The following is a 15068-nucleotide window of genomic DNA, read 5'->3' as shown; positions in this document are numbered from 1 at the left end:
ACCCCTTGCTGCGAAACGCTGCCACAAAGGCTTATCAGCGAGGGATTTTTCGGTCTGTGACCTTCAAACTTGGGAAAGCCTGATTTTAACCACTGAGAGATGAGAGCTGCATACCTTATCGCTCTTAAGTTTATTGGAGTTACCAGACTGTATGATATAAGTTTATTTCATGTGATATAAATGATGACGTGTAACAACATCTGAATAACAATATACAATAAAACACATCTGAGCTGCATGAGATGAATACAATATAAAAAGGTAGAGACCATTGTCATGTTTGACTAACAGCCAATAGGTCTGATTGCACAATGCACACAGCTTATGGATTTTTATTGTGTAGTAGTAATATATACAATGGCAAGATAAAATCAGAGTAAATATAAAAATTCCATAAGAAATGGCAAGATAATTGTGACAACTGAAGTCTGAATAAAACATATAAATGTCAATAAACGCTGGGAGTTTGTTCTAGCATTATCTGAACTAACAATAGATGCCACTTCAATCCAAATTGAAAGAATAGTGAATTAATCTTGCCACAACGATTATAAGTTTGGGTGGAAAATGCAAGTACAACAGTAGCCAGATAATAAACCAGATGTTATTAGTTCTTCATAACTAAAAATATTTCAAAATTCCCAAATTCTAAACTCGTAGAATCTGTCCATAATTAAAATAATCCTTAAATAATCAACATAGTTTAATGGAATTTAGAGCATAATAAATAAGTCAGCCATTTGAATAAAAATGATAACAACGAAATTGGTTGGCACAGCCAATTTTTTTTTTGCGAAGTAAATCTCAATAACACAGGGAAATATAATAGAATTTTTGATGACCAATCTCGCACAAGAGAAAAATTCTTGGCTCCACCGTGGAGTTGGGCCTCCCAAGTTTGAAGAGTCTTCTAATTGTGAATAGAAACTCAAAAACTAATAGTCGATAATACATTTGCACATGAATATAATCGGAAGAAAACAGTTGGGTTCTGTTCGAACTATAGAAATATTATAGCAGAAAAAAGGTCTTGGATCATATATATAGACTGCACACTATTAAATTTAAAAAATATTGAGGCAGAATCAGTTATTAGTAAACGTAAGATACGATAAGATTTTGAGGGATAATATGTCTCGATCATATTGCAAACCCTGGCCTTTTGTATTGTTACAAGCATGGCTTAGGAGTCGTATTAACAATCAACTCCACGCTCCGAAAAAGATACTTTAAAGTACGTAAGCTATCTTTAATAATCTGTCTGTAATGTTTAGTCAATTTCATAGTGCCTATAGAAAATTTTTATCATCACCACAGGAAGACTTGAATTCTGGCTCATGTTAAAACATGCCAAATATCCCAACATAGCATGTAGTCAATCTAAAATTCTTAACAATTGAATAGTTTCTTTTTTTGCTGCTCCTGAAGTATGTGCACCAAGATGGCGCACAACCTGAACTTTAAACTGGTACACATACTATGTTCAGGTTGTGCGCCATCCTGATGCACATACTTCCGGAGCTCCCTTTTTTCAGTAAAGAATACTCATCAGTACAATGGGAACAACACTAAATTTATGCGACATTTAAATGGAATTTATTTCCATCGTAAAAACTCTAGACTGGCAGACTGGCAAGAAAATGACAATTGTGAAAAAAATAATTAAAGATATATCGCAATAACACAAAATTCTTTCAAATACTGAATAAATATACGACTTGCAGATGATGATGATTTAAAATAATAAAAAAAATTGCAGCGAGAAAAAAGTAACATGATAAAATCAGCAGCCGATAACAACCGGTGGGTGAACGAGTGAATGAATTTCCAAACTAAAAATTAATTTTTATTGCAATAATAGGTGTGTATAGTATATATAAAGATGAAAAAATTTTCACTAAAATCTCATAACAATGAATTACACTCGTTCAACAACAAAACAGTTTACTATTCTATCTATGATATTCTTCATTCTTATATATAGTTATAAAACCGTGTTCTGTAACATGACATGCATGGGGGTAAATCTTTTTAGCAAGAAAGTACATAGCCGTTGACCATATATTGTAAAACAATATTTTTGTTCTTTTTTTTTTCATAGTTCACTTACGATACACTAGAATATACAGACACAGTCACTGGAAACATTCTTAGGTCCCTTTTTTCATGGTTCACTTATAACACACTAGAATATACAGTCTACGGAGTTGAGATTTCGCTTTTAAAATTCGTCGAGAATTAACTTGAGAAAAGGTTAAGATCTCCCCTATAAATCAAAACACTACTATAGGGCTCTTAGTAATAGGGTTGTGACAATAGTAGAAAATATATACCGTAGGTCTATACGAATTTCCCTCTGCAATATATTTGAAATTCAGTTACATTTACATTGTAAAAGTTTGCTTGGTAAAATTTGGCAAAATGTCTAATTTGGCTTCAATATCTGAATTGCTGAAATGCATCTTTTTCATAATATGGATAAGTTTTAAATTTTATTTTTTGAACTCAAAATTAAATAGTTTCTACATAGGTGTCATACCCTTACACACTACTCTAATGCTATGTACTTCCATAGTATGTGTACCAGGTAAGGGTTTAAGTTTAGACCATAATTTTATTCGGATTTTCCTTATTTTAGTTCTATTACGAGTTCGGGGATTGTCTGTGTTAGCCAAGTGAATATCACCCCCTGCCCATAAGTTTCAGTCCCCTTATACAACTTGATGTAAAGTAGGCGAACAAAATTAGTTACCTCCATATTGGTATACACTTCTGGAGCGCCAAATTATTGACAGTTCAAAAACTCCACAACGATTAAATATATAAACCAGTTATAAGCACAACTCACTCAGTAAAATATTAAAAGTAACCCCATAAAACTGAAATGTTATTATAGATAGCATTCCTAAAATTCAAAGTAAAAAGAAAACAGTGCACAATGCTAATTTGTGTATTGTGTGTTTTCACAAGGTTCAGGTCAATCCAAATATGGCCCGAACTTGACTTTAATAACATCATACACGTTGCTATGATCGAGTACTTGCAAATGCTTTCAAAATTTGACGCATAGCATCATTACTCCGACATGTTCCATTATAAACAAGCAATCCGCCTGAGTTCGCCTTCCAGTTATGATTCTTGTTAGATTCTGATGCTTCGTTATATTTTACTTGGCAGGAATCAAGAACAGATAAAAAATCATTTTCAGATTCAGTTGTATCTGAGAATGTAAGAAATATTTTTGTTTCAACAGTTGACCTCGGGTCTAGGGCAATGGTTCTCAATCTTCCATGATCTGTACCCCTCCCCCCCCCTTGGCCCCTTCAAAAAAAAATTTCCTTATTTGAGCATTTGTCTAATGCATGTTTCCCTAGCATCGACTTCCTTGTTTATTTCCGTGCTATTCACTAATCAGCAAGGTGTCAAAAGTGACATAACAAATGAAATTTTAACAGCCATCCAGACATTTCTTTCACTCAGATAGATTTTCAGGCATAAAATTTAGCTCGTTTTCATTTTTTGCTAGCTATTTGTTTGTAACTAGTTTTGCTCGAAATTTGGGTATAAAAAAGTATAATAAGATAATATTTTGTAAAAACAGAAATTTAGAGCAACAAAATTTGACAATTATAGATATTTGAATAACCCAACTGATGATATTTCCAGAAATTTGAAACATTGAAATCATCAAATTACTATAAGAACTCCAATTTCAATGCATATTTCATCAGTGTGGTATTTCGACATTAAAATGAATTATGGATAAGTTCAGAACAAACCATCAAAGCAACATCACAAGTTCTATATATATATATATTACCAAACATCATATAAAATTGGGCAGACTTTTACATTTAAATTTTAAAATCCATGAATTTTTTATTACATGATCTAAAAATCAAAAGTTGAATTACTATTGATCGCAAGTCCCAACACTACGAGCATTGAATCACCGAAAGGTAAACTTGAAAATAATTAAAGATCAATAGCTTGTACCCGACCGACTGCTTTATATATAAGACTATAAGAGTATGTTAAACTTTTATACACCCTATCAAAATGAGGCTCTGTACATTCAGATTCGCTAGTTGGTTTATGTTTTCGTTTTTTGTCTATTTATTATAACCTGTCAAATATAAATTACAGAAAACTCTATGGATTTCGAAAAATTGTTAATCTGAGAGAAACAATGAAAACTTAATGCCCGACTCGACTTGAAGAAAGGGCATTTCTCTGCTTTATATTTCATATTATAGGCCTATCGTATATTAAAATATGAGATATTCACCATATTTTTCAATCGCTTCATTTAAGACTGCAATGCCGCCTTCACAAGACCGTAAAATGGCATGAGGAGCACATGTATCCCATTTGTAACTTCCATCGAACGTGTAAACAAATAGTTCAGCTAATTTATCCACTACAGTAACACATTTGTGTCCCGCACCTCGGGATAGGCAGGTGTCTATAGTTGAGGATAATGGCTTCATTACGGACATTGCTTCTGGGTCGTGTGAGCTTAGCACAACAACATGCTTCTCATTATGGATCTGAAGTTAAAAGAAAGTGATTCTGTGATTAAGTATTTAACACACAGCTACATAAATGCTACTGGGAAAAATACTAGATATGGAAAACAGGTTGTGAAGATATGCAATAGAATCAGACTCCTTTCGCATCAGACTAGAAAAATTTTGAATCTTGACTCCATCAGCAAACTTCGAAAAAATCGAATAGTAACTTTGACTTATGGAAGCCTACATCAATAGCTGTTAAAAACGCTTGGTAAATTTAATGTCTTCATTATCACCATTGGAAGTCATGAATTATAACTCCCGAAGAATTGAGAATTTCGATTCAAATCCCGTTAATTTTTGAAATATGATACACTATGGCTGATGTAATTCAATTGCTTAATAAGGTTTTTTTTATTTATGTTGGAACGTTTTCCAGCTATGTTGGCACTGAAGAATGTAGATAATATGTTCCACACACACACATTTTTTCATATGTGCATAATATCAATAATATGCAAGCCTAGTCAGGAATTCACCAACATTGAATTATTCAAAACCTAGAATGACAGACAATCAATTAGACTCAGGTTAGATACCAGTTCCCTAAATCAATATATATTAATCATAATCGTTTTTTTACGCATAATTATTTACCGTGTTATTTTTCTTCAAATTATTTCGATTGATGTTGTTATAAGAGAAACCCCAGATGCAACGACTCTTCCATCTAAATTATGAAAAGAGAAAATTTTGTTCAACAATTTTTATCTCGATATGCACCGTGTGTGTCATTCTTTAGAATGGCCCACAAATCGTGAAAGTTTGAGAACAACTATGATACACGGACTATGATACACGGCCAGTTCTCAAATGTAGAAATCCAAGAGAGAATACCATCCAACAAATGTATCTACCAATTCAAAGTGGTAGATGATATAAAACTTGAGGTATAAAACACAATAACAACACCCAAGAGACATGGCAAAAATTTTTTAAATGTGATTAGAATTGACATGCTGAAACAGATTATCCTCACTAATCAAACCTCTTGAGAGTTTCTCAGACAAGGCTATCATTAATTTTCACAATTTTAAATTTATGTTTCAAACTCACTATGCAACTAAAATTCCACTTCTGATATTTTTGGTTCTTTTTACATTCAGATGTTAAATAAACTATAGGATTTTCATATTTTATCTTGAGCAAGAGAAAAGCCAACAAGTCGGCGTAATAATATGCAAGGCCAATCCTCCAGGTATCATGTTCATGCCGAGTATGGGGATAGTTAAGCAGTAAATTGTTTCACACTCATGAAATTGATGGAATATAACAGCGGTTAGTAGAACCGTCCTACAAAAGTGAGCAGTCCAACGGTCCTGTCGAACATAATTATCTCCCACGGGACTCAAACCTGCAAACCCACTCAAGGTATTCAGAGATACTATGGCAAATGTCTTCCTAATGTTAAGCAAGATGTGCAGAATGCCAATACTAAAATAATATTCAATAATTGAAAAAAATAACAACTAGAAGTTATTTTAGATTAATCTATTTGATTATCTTTTGTAAGGTGTTTGAAATAGACTGTAAGTGTAGAGCCCTGTCATTTTTCTTGTTTTAGTTATAATAACATATGTATCAAGCATGTAAAAGTAGACACCCAAAACAAGGCAACATAGCTATCCATACGCACTCTTTTAAAAGAACTATAAATAGTATGTACAAATGTTGAGAATGCTTTCTTTTTAGGTTTGAATAAATAACCTTACAAAATGGCCTCCCAAACAGAGGCAGACGCCGATTAAATTACATTCTTTTGTTTCATAATGAATAGTTATGTTTATGAGTACAAATTGTAGAATAAAATGAATATTTTTATTGGAGAGCTTCGATGCAATGGCATCTCTATAAGAAAATATTACTATAGGGTCAGATGAATGAAAAGTTTTCTTTGAAATATTATGAATCGGGAGAGAAAATTTTTTACAGCAATTTAAAACTCCTTATTCATTCTAGAGCAATTATGATCGAACGGCACAAAGCCTGTTGAGAGTAGAAACGCAATCGCTGGTCGGTTGACTTGCTCCACCAACAAGCCAATGCATCAAAAACCCAAGGCTGTGGTTTGCATATCATAAAGCGGTGCTCCCGAAGTATGCGAACCAAGATGGCGGACATCGGAACGTAACATGGGTAACAGGTTAGGGTTAGGCGATAATTTTTTTCCAATTTTCCTTATTTTAGTCCTATTATCAGTTCGAAGTCCTCTCCCGGAAATACACACGAAAATCCTATCCTATTTTTTTTTTGATACATTCCTAATAGCACAAAATTGTACCTCTCTTCAGTTTTTTTATATTGTAGGCTATACATTATATTTCAAAGCTTAGATACTTCTGCATCTGGTTAAACAAAGCAGCCTTCAATCTCACTTTTTTTGTCCGTTATTGACGTTTCTTTGACAGAATGGCTGATTTACAACACCTAAGATCGGTTTTCCATCATCAAGTGAGTAAACACCAATTAGAACCATAACACATTGAAGGCCAGCTTCATAAATTCCATGAGCAGTTGGAACCATATCTTCTATGCCTTTGACATATTGGGATGTACAATCTGGTAAAAAATACTGATAATTATTATGATGATATGACAACCATTTTAAGGAGAAAAACCTTCGTAGGTAAACAGGGCAACTCTTCTGATGGTGGAACCCTGGTTATTCTGTGCTGGATGTTTCCATGGCTATGTTTGGTTGGCCTTTAACCCCTTAGTGAAATTATTTTTGTATTTTGCCATTGGGAAATTACTTATGCTTCAGCAATTGTTTTTATGAATTGGAGCTTGGAAACTTGTTTTTATGTATAAAATCACCACTTCTATAGAATATATTTATATTTCATTACAAAGTACTGGTAGCCAACTTTAGTCTAGTCTAGCAAAATTTCTGTGCTGGGTCCTAGTAAGTTTTGACATAACTAAAAACTGACAAACAGTGGAAAGCACTCTGAAATTTGTTAGGAGTGGGAAAAGTAACTGCCCAACTGTTAAAATTTCAGTTGTTATGTCACTGTAAAATTATTGTTGATTGGCCATTGTTACAGAAATAAACAAGGAAGTTAAAGAAGGAAGTCAGATCTCAATGAAATATCCATTACTGGTCAAGTACAATAATACATCAGAGTTTCTGTCATCTGTTTGTCAGTAAATTCAAGAAGTATAAAATAGGAAAATATTTCCAGAGGGTAGCACGGTATTGGACCAAACAGTACAACGAGGCATTGTTAAAATACAGCAGTGAACGATTCACAACGATTCAACTAGAAATTATTTATTTTCAAATATGTGTTGACTGTTGATATAATCACAATGCACTAAAATTGTAATCCCATTCACTTTTGGAGTCAATCATACTGTCATACTTTCACACATAAGAATAGACTTTTATGCATATCTACCATAGTATATGTCTGGTTGAGAAAATTGCATTGTAAGCAATACATGAACAGGAAGTCAATGAATGTCTTAAATCAATAAATAGCTGACATAGTATGCTTAGCAATAAGAAAATTTTCCATATGGTTGGCTAAAGATACACAATACATCAACCATTCTTAACATAATAGTCCAAAATGAAGATATAAAACACGAACAATGTCTTTTTGCACAATGTATTTATACATATTTCACTCTTAAATAGTTATGCGGAAATAAACTGATCCCTTAGTTCACCAATTTTTTTTTTAATTTTAAGCTTGTCCTATATGCAAGGGTATACGTTAAGTCTGACACACTCTTTGATCAAGTTTACTCACCTATGGGGTCAATCCATATTCCAATGTTTTCTAGATCCAGATTACTCGACGCAATATCCTTCAAAACATCAGGTTCAACTAATGATTCTATTTCTAATGAAATTTCTTCATGAGCTGCTTCAGCTAAAACCCTAAAATATAACATCAAGCATGGTACATAAATAGGGGTACAGTTTTATATAAGGTCATACTTGATACAAGTTTACGTTGCCAAAAACTTTAATGCAGATCAGGCTTGGTTAACAATAATTTTTTCAAGCCAAAATCAAATCCACATTTCAAACATGGAAAAAATCTGAAATTTGTATTGGTAGACGACGGCTTCCTCCACCATCGAATCCATGCATCCAAAACTAATTACTAGCTAACCAATCCCATACCGACTGAAAACTGGACGGAAGGCTGTGGTTCGTCATATGATTGAGCCATCTTATCAACTTTCCTCTCCCGGGGATAAATATGTAATATCCTATCCTACCATAAGCATTGTAATAGCCAACCTTGCAGCAGCATCGTTTCCAGCAAGTACTTTTGACAACATATCGGACGTTTCTTTCACCTCGGACCCAATTTCAACTGATACCGTTTCTCCCAAAGTATTAGTAAATTGGTTGTTTTCTTCACCTTGAACATAATCAGCCAAATTTCCAAACTAATAAAAGAAAATTAATATTAATTAAGGAATTTCAAGCTAAATATTATACTATGTATCAATTTTAACCTGCACTGCTGAGATAGTTTAGTCTAATGTTTAACCCCAACGCAACATCCCACAAAATGCAAAACAAAATTTTAACTGCAAGAATAAATTGAATTTCGGGAGATCAAAATCCACGAAACACACTTGCTCATTCAAAAAACAATATAAAATTACAGTCGCCATGTTTTGTATTCTACAATAAATCAAATTTTTAACTAAAAAATATTTGGTGCAATGTCAGCTCTTATGAGTAAATAACTTTAGATATATTTATTATTCGTAATAGATAATCATCAAAAATTAAAAATACCTTCGTTTTAACTTCTTTCGTGACAGTTTGTTGAATAAAAACATCAGCTAATGTTTTAAAATCAATTTCATTGAATTTTTCACCTTTTTCTTGTATAAGTAACGAAAATAAGTCCTGGTTTTCTCGGCAAAGTCGAGCGATTCGACTAGCTTTTTCTGATGCCAGTATAAGAGTGCAAAGAAGATTATCAGCCATTATAAATATACAATTTAATCTCGATATAATATAAAATCTAGTTTAAAAAACCTAAAAAAAATAAACCAAATTTTATTTCATATCAAATATCAGAAAAACAATATACTTTAATTACTATTAAAAATAGGACAGATTCCACATTGAGAGGCTTTGGTTTTTCTATTCACTCTGTCATGTGAGATTATTAATTAGACAGTCTTAAAATGAAAAAGTATAAATGCATTTTCTATTTCAGTACAATTAGGTTTGAAAATAAAAACTTTAAAAAAATTTTCCGAAAATTTTCACATACAGTATATTAAAATCTTTAAACATGGAAAATCAAACAATTATTTCGGTATGAACTTTAAAACATTAGGCAAATTCATCATAATTTTACAATTATACAAAATTGAGGCGTAAACATTACCCTGGTTGTTACCCATGGGTTCTCAAACTCTCTCTCAGACCCCCCATGGGGTGCCAATTAATTCGCTTTCATTTTTTTTTTTCATTATTGCAGAGCTAGGTATTTTCATAGAAAGGCAGGGGGCCGAAAGTGTTGAAGAGTCTTTGGAGAGGCAAGCAAGAAAATGTAGTTGACATTCACATAAAATGATTCTGCCATGCCTGGAAGCATTTCATAAAAATCTGCAAATAATATTTTGACCAAAAAAGCCACCAAGGACACTTCAGTGTATTGAAATATAACTTATTCAGTACCTTTTTAATCATGTGCAAAACATATAAATAAAATAATCAAACGGAACAGTAAGTAGGTAAAACAGTTCTCGATAAAACTTAAACATTAATGAAATATAATAGAACTACAAGTCATGTTTTAAATTTGCTTCACAGAAATTCATGGAAGTGCAACTGAACACTATGGCAAGAAAAAAATTCAGTGAATACAATAGGTAATATCTACAATATGTAAAAAAACATAAAAAAAGTGCAAGCGATTTGCTTCGAATTAATAGAACTACTCATCAAAAAAATATCTGGATGAATCTTTCCTTGAGCAAAACTCAAAAGTTTGTAAGAAATCTGGCTTGGATAGGTAAAAAAAAACATGTTTACTCATTATAAGCCTTGGTAAATGCTTTAAACAAAAGGCAGCAAGCATAAATGGAATTATGGTTAAATATTATACAGTGAGGTGGTGCTTCAATTTTCTAAGTGCTGCGCTACGGGCAGTAAAGTGCTTTTCAAAACCACTCGAACAAGTATTGAAGAATCTTCGACCAGTGGCTTCTTTAAACAATGAAAGTAAAGTGCATAGAAAGTCTGGCTTTCAATGGCATATTGTAAAATTCATTTGGTTGAAAACAAATAATTTTAAATTTAAATAACAGTTACAGATTGTATCTCTTCATTGTGCTCCTTTATATTATCTTTATTCCAACGGACCGAGTCTCCGGCAGATTTATCCGTATAGACTTGAGAGATATCTGAGGAAGGGTCTTTCAGGTCAAAACATTTTAGAGACTGAAATGCATGCGATCCTGCATCTAAATGTAAATTTAAATGCCTTTGCTGCGACAATAATCTTTCATGACGTAATCTTTTTCCTGCGCTTTTAGTCATGGTTCGTCGAACATCATTGAGTAAATTTTGTTCCTCATTTTTGTTGATGCCATTTGGGGTCGTTAACATGATACGAGATAAACGGCGTGATAAACGTCGACGCCAAGCGTCTTCTCCAATGCCTCGTACAGTATGAGAGCTTCGTCTCGATGGCGCCTTAACGCTGGGCTTTTCGACAGATAATTTTGTTTTATCAGTTTCGTCTTCTTCTAATATGGGTAAAAATTGACCCTGTTTTTTAACCCCCCTGTTCGGTTCTTCTATTTCTTCCTCGCTATCCGATGGTTCCAAACTTTCCTCGTGGACAACTTCCTCTACCGTGTGATGTTCTTTAAGTATAGGATGATCTGGCATGCTCAAAGGATCAAATAAAACCTCCTGTGGCACCATGGGATGAAACCAAGTCGATTCATCATAAAGATCCCAAGGATTACTTTGCCCAAAAGTGCCAACATACTCGCTAGTTAGTTTCCATATTCGAACTGTCCGATCAGTAGAGGAGGTTAATATTGTAGCATGTTGTTCGACTAAACATATTGATGTGATTCTTTTAATATGGCATCTCCAACCTCGTAACAATTTAGGTGGATTTTGTAATTGATTACGCTTTTTTGATTGGACATGAGCATATTGGCTTATATTCCAAACTCTTATGAAACCAAGTTCATCAGCAATATATAATACATCTTCATCTTCAGTAAGGACCATACTAGTAACAGCACAAGAATTTAGCGTTACCGCACAATGAGCGAATACTTCTCTTTCTTGTACATTCCAAAATATCAAAGTGCCATTTGTGCAACCAGCTATGAGAGGAGCCTGGACTTTGCCTTCAACTCTTTTCTTTATAAAAATAAGTTTACTAACTGCCTGTTGTACTTGTTCATTCTCGAAACCTGAATCCCCATCACTTTCGGAAGAAGGTTTCCCTGGATACGGTAAGGAACAAAGAATATGTCCTGAAACAAAATTCCAAACTTTTATCAAACCTTCATAAGACGCTGTCGCTAAGAAATTAGGGGGGCTGTGTGCTGCGCATACAATATCCTCATCGTGACAAAACTTTTCATAATTTTGCCATTTATTTTCTGGTCTTTGAAGAGCTCTTATATCTTGTACGTCATCTGGATAGATGTTGATTTTTTTATCCCAACCAACTCCACATATGAAGCTATTTTTATTCGTCTCAAGATATAAACAGGCTGAAATTTCCTGTCTTTCTCCTTCTGGAGCAAGAGTACGTAGACAATGTCCGTTATTGTAATTCCAAATTCTTATTGTACCATCTCTACCTCCAGTGACAAGGCGTCGTCCACTACGATCAAACGTCATACAAGTGACGGCTTCATCTCCATGTGCTTTGTTAAACTCAAACATGGGGTAACCATTATCAAAATCCCATAATTTCACAACTCCTGCTTCCGAGCATGTAATAACATGGTTGAAGCTTGAATTATAACCAACGCATGTTACAGATTCGCTATGACTCGTTGGCATTTCAGCTTGAACATAAACTTTTTGACTAATTTTGAGTAGGGAGATATGATCTGTTACAATCGCAACTGCTTTACACGATTCGGTATAGCTGCACGTCAATATTTCTCCTGTTATTTTATGAAGTTTGGGACTGAGAGCAACCAAACACGTTTGTTCCACGAGATCCCATACTTTAACGACTTTATCAACAGATACACTGAAGACTCTGTCATCCACTCCTGACATGGCAACAAATACCAAAGGTGTATTGTGACCTCGTAAATATCCAGTAGGCTTTTGTGGCATATATGGATTCCAAAGTCGCAATATACGATCCATGCCTCCAGTAGCAATGATGTTTCTTTCCTTACAAAAATCGAATGTGGAAACACCTTTATAAACACTAAAAACAGATTGGTCAGCATCTTGTCTTCTTTTTCCTTCAGGTAAATGACGACCATGATGCCTACGACCTTGCCTCGATGCTTGACCTTGACGATTGCTTAACACTGCAGAAAGACCACGACCAGGAACAGTATTCAGAGATGTACTTGGCCTTGTGCAGCCACGAACGAGTGCATTTGCAGTTTGATTGCAAGATGAAACGACAGAATGTAATTCGTGGTAATATTTTAACTTAGAAATCCAATCGCCATGAACTTTCCATTTGATATAATAAATATGGCTTTCGCAACTTATTTCTTGTATTATTACAGTCGGCATACCATTGATCAAAGGTGCCTTTTTCCATAATCTAAATGTTTCCCCACATTTACGAATTTCAATGATACCTACGCAGCCTTGATCATCTCCGTATGTTATAATGCATTCGTCTTGATCAATTCCGCAAACATCCATACACAAAGGAATACTGTCGAATCCCGTCACACGACAGCAAAGATCAAGAGTTGAAAGCTCGTAAAAGTGTATATCGCGATCACCAGTCCCGATGATTATCTTATTCTGTGAGGCTAGAACTGATACATCAGTAACCCAAATACTTGGTTTGATAGAAAATGATGAGCTTCCACCTGAATCAATAGTAATCATTTTCGATTTTTTCAACTCCATATCGTGAGACCAAAACGAAAGCAAACCTTCTTTGCTACAGCACATGAAAGTAGAATCGCCAATATGTAACATTCGCAATACAGGAGATTTATGATAATGGCTTGTGGAACACACAGCAGGAAGAGTAAACATAACTCTTTTTGATCGCAAAAATGCCTCTTCCTTTTCAGCGTACTCGAGTTGCATGTACGTGCAAAACTCATCCCAATCGATTTCTCCATCCGAGGAAGAATCAATTTTCATGAAAAGAGCAATAATTTGTTCTTCGTGCCTACCTCGGATTCCGAGAGAATTCTTGACCACCATTTTGAACTCATCGATATCCAAAGTTCCACTTCCATCAGTATCTGCAGCTTCAAAAGCTGCCTTTATTGCATGAAGCTGTTCAAGAGTTATTCTTTCCTCTACTTTAATTTTCCCTGTTGTTGATTGGGGTGTGTTGAGTCTCGTCAGTTCTGCAGCATGTTCCCCTATTCCGTCTATTTCACTGAGAGTCAGTCTACGGTCCTGCTTGACCAGTCTGCACTTATCTTCCCTCGACGAAGGCCTGGATCGCTGTGCATATTCAGCCGATTTATTGATTGTGGTTAAACCAGCGTGCCCTGCAGCTGTGGCCGGACGGGAAACGTCTTGAGTGATTGTTACCGCATCGGATTGTATTCTTGCACTAGCAGATGATGGGCGAATGATAGGAGCATACCTTTTGTCGCCATAATCAGCTGTATTTGGCCTATACATCAGCAAGGAAAGATGCCAACCAAAGACGAAAAGCTCTCACGGACAAACGCAAAACCCAACCCAAATAGACTAAACCCAACGAACGCTAGCTGGAATCAAGATCGACTGAGAGCGTGCGCACAAGACGCCGTCCAGTGAAATAACCATGACAACGCAAGCCAAAATACTGAACTGATTCAGCAAAGTTTGCATTGAAAAAATGCATTTAAATCTATATATTTTATTCCAAACGAATCTCACCAACAAATAAAATATAAATTTAGTTTGGTTGGTCGATCCAGATTCAAGTCTATAATCGTAGCGTATATTTCACAGTATATTTTCACCACATGCGATATGATTATAAATTAGGCATGAGACATTGTTGTGAATCTTGTCACTTTTGTACCGGTACACAGTCACTGCCCAAACGATTCTACCATGTGAGTTCTGGCCTAGAGATTACAAACCACTTCTTTATGTGCTTAAAATTGAGACTATATATCGATTCTACCGGTGTTCGGCTTGGCGTTTATTGTCTTCCCTTCGGAGTATTATTGATTCGCCACTATTCATTTAATTTATCAAAGGTTCGATGAATACATCTATCACGTTGTCTAATTTGCAGGTTTAAGATCTTTTGTACAAATCCTCTTCCAAAAAACACTCCTGCCAACGCTTAAAAATTAGTATGTACCCAG

The 15068-nt window shown here is 34.6% G+C and overlaps 2 protein-coding genes across 2 annotated transcripts; both read right to left on the bottom strand.

Annotated features, from left to right (window-relative positions):
- Nucleotides 1-150: 150 nt before the first annotated feature.
- LOC120332331 (inositol polyphosphate 1-phosphatase-like) lies at nucleotides 151-9608 on the bottom strand. Its single transcript, XM_039399554.2, has 7 exons — nucleotides 9343-9608; nucleotides 8833-8984; nucleotides 8333-8463; nucleotides 6950-7133; nucleotides 5172-5244; nucleotides 4289-4550; nucleotides 151-3220 (listed from the first exon to the last, which is right to left on the bottom strand). The coding sequence occupies exons 1-7, from the start codon at nucleotides 9535-9537 to the stop codon at nucleotides 3027-3029; spliced, it is 1191 nt and encodes a 396-aa protein (XP_039255488.2). The 5' UTR covers nucleotides 9538-9608; the 3' UTR covers nucleotides 151-3026.
- On the bottom strand, nucleotides 9589-14725 carry LOC120332325 (cilia- and flagella-associated protein 337-like). The gene has a single exon (XM_039399543.2). The coding sequence runs from the start codon at nucleotides 14386-14388 to the stop codon at nucleotides 10861-10863; it is 3528 nt and encodes a 1175-aa protein (XP_039255477.2). The 5' UTR covers nucleotides 14389-14725; the 3' UTR covers nucleotides 9589-10860.
- Nucleotides 14726-15068: the final 343 nt, after the last annotated feature.

The sequence above is a fragment of the Styela clava genome, chromosome 13, assembly GCF_964204865.1.
Source record: "Styela clava chromosome 13, kaStyClav1.hap1.2, whole genome shotgun sequence".
Taxonomy (NCBI): domain Eukaryota; kingdom Metazoa; phylum Chordata; class Ascidiacea; order Stolidobranchia; family Styelidae; genus Styela; species Styela clava.
The sequence above is the reverse complement of the archived record's forward strand: the minus strand, read 5'-3'. Positions and strand labels throughout refer to the sequence as shown.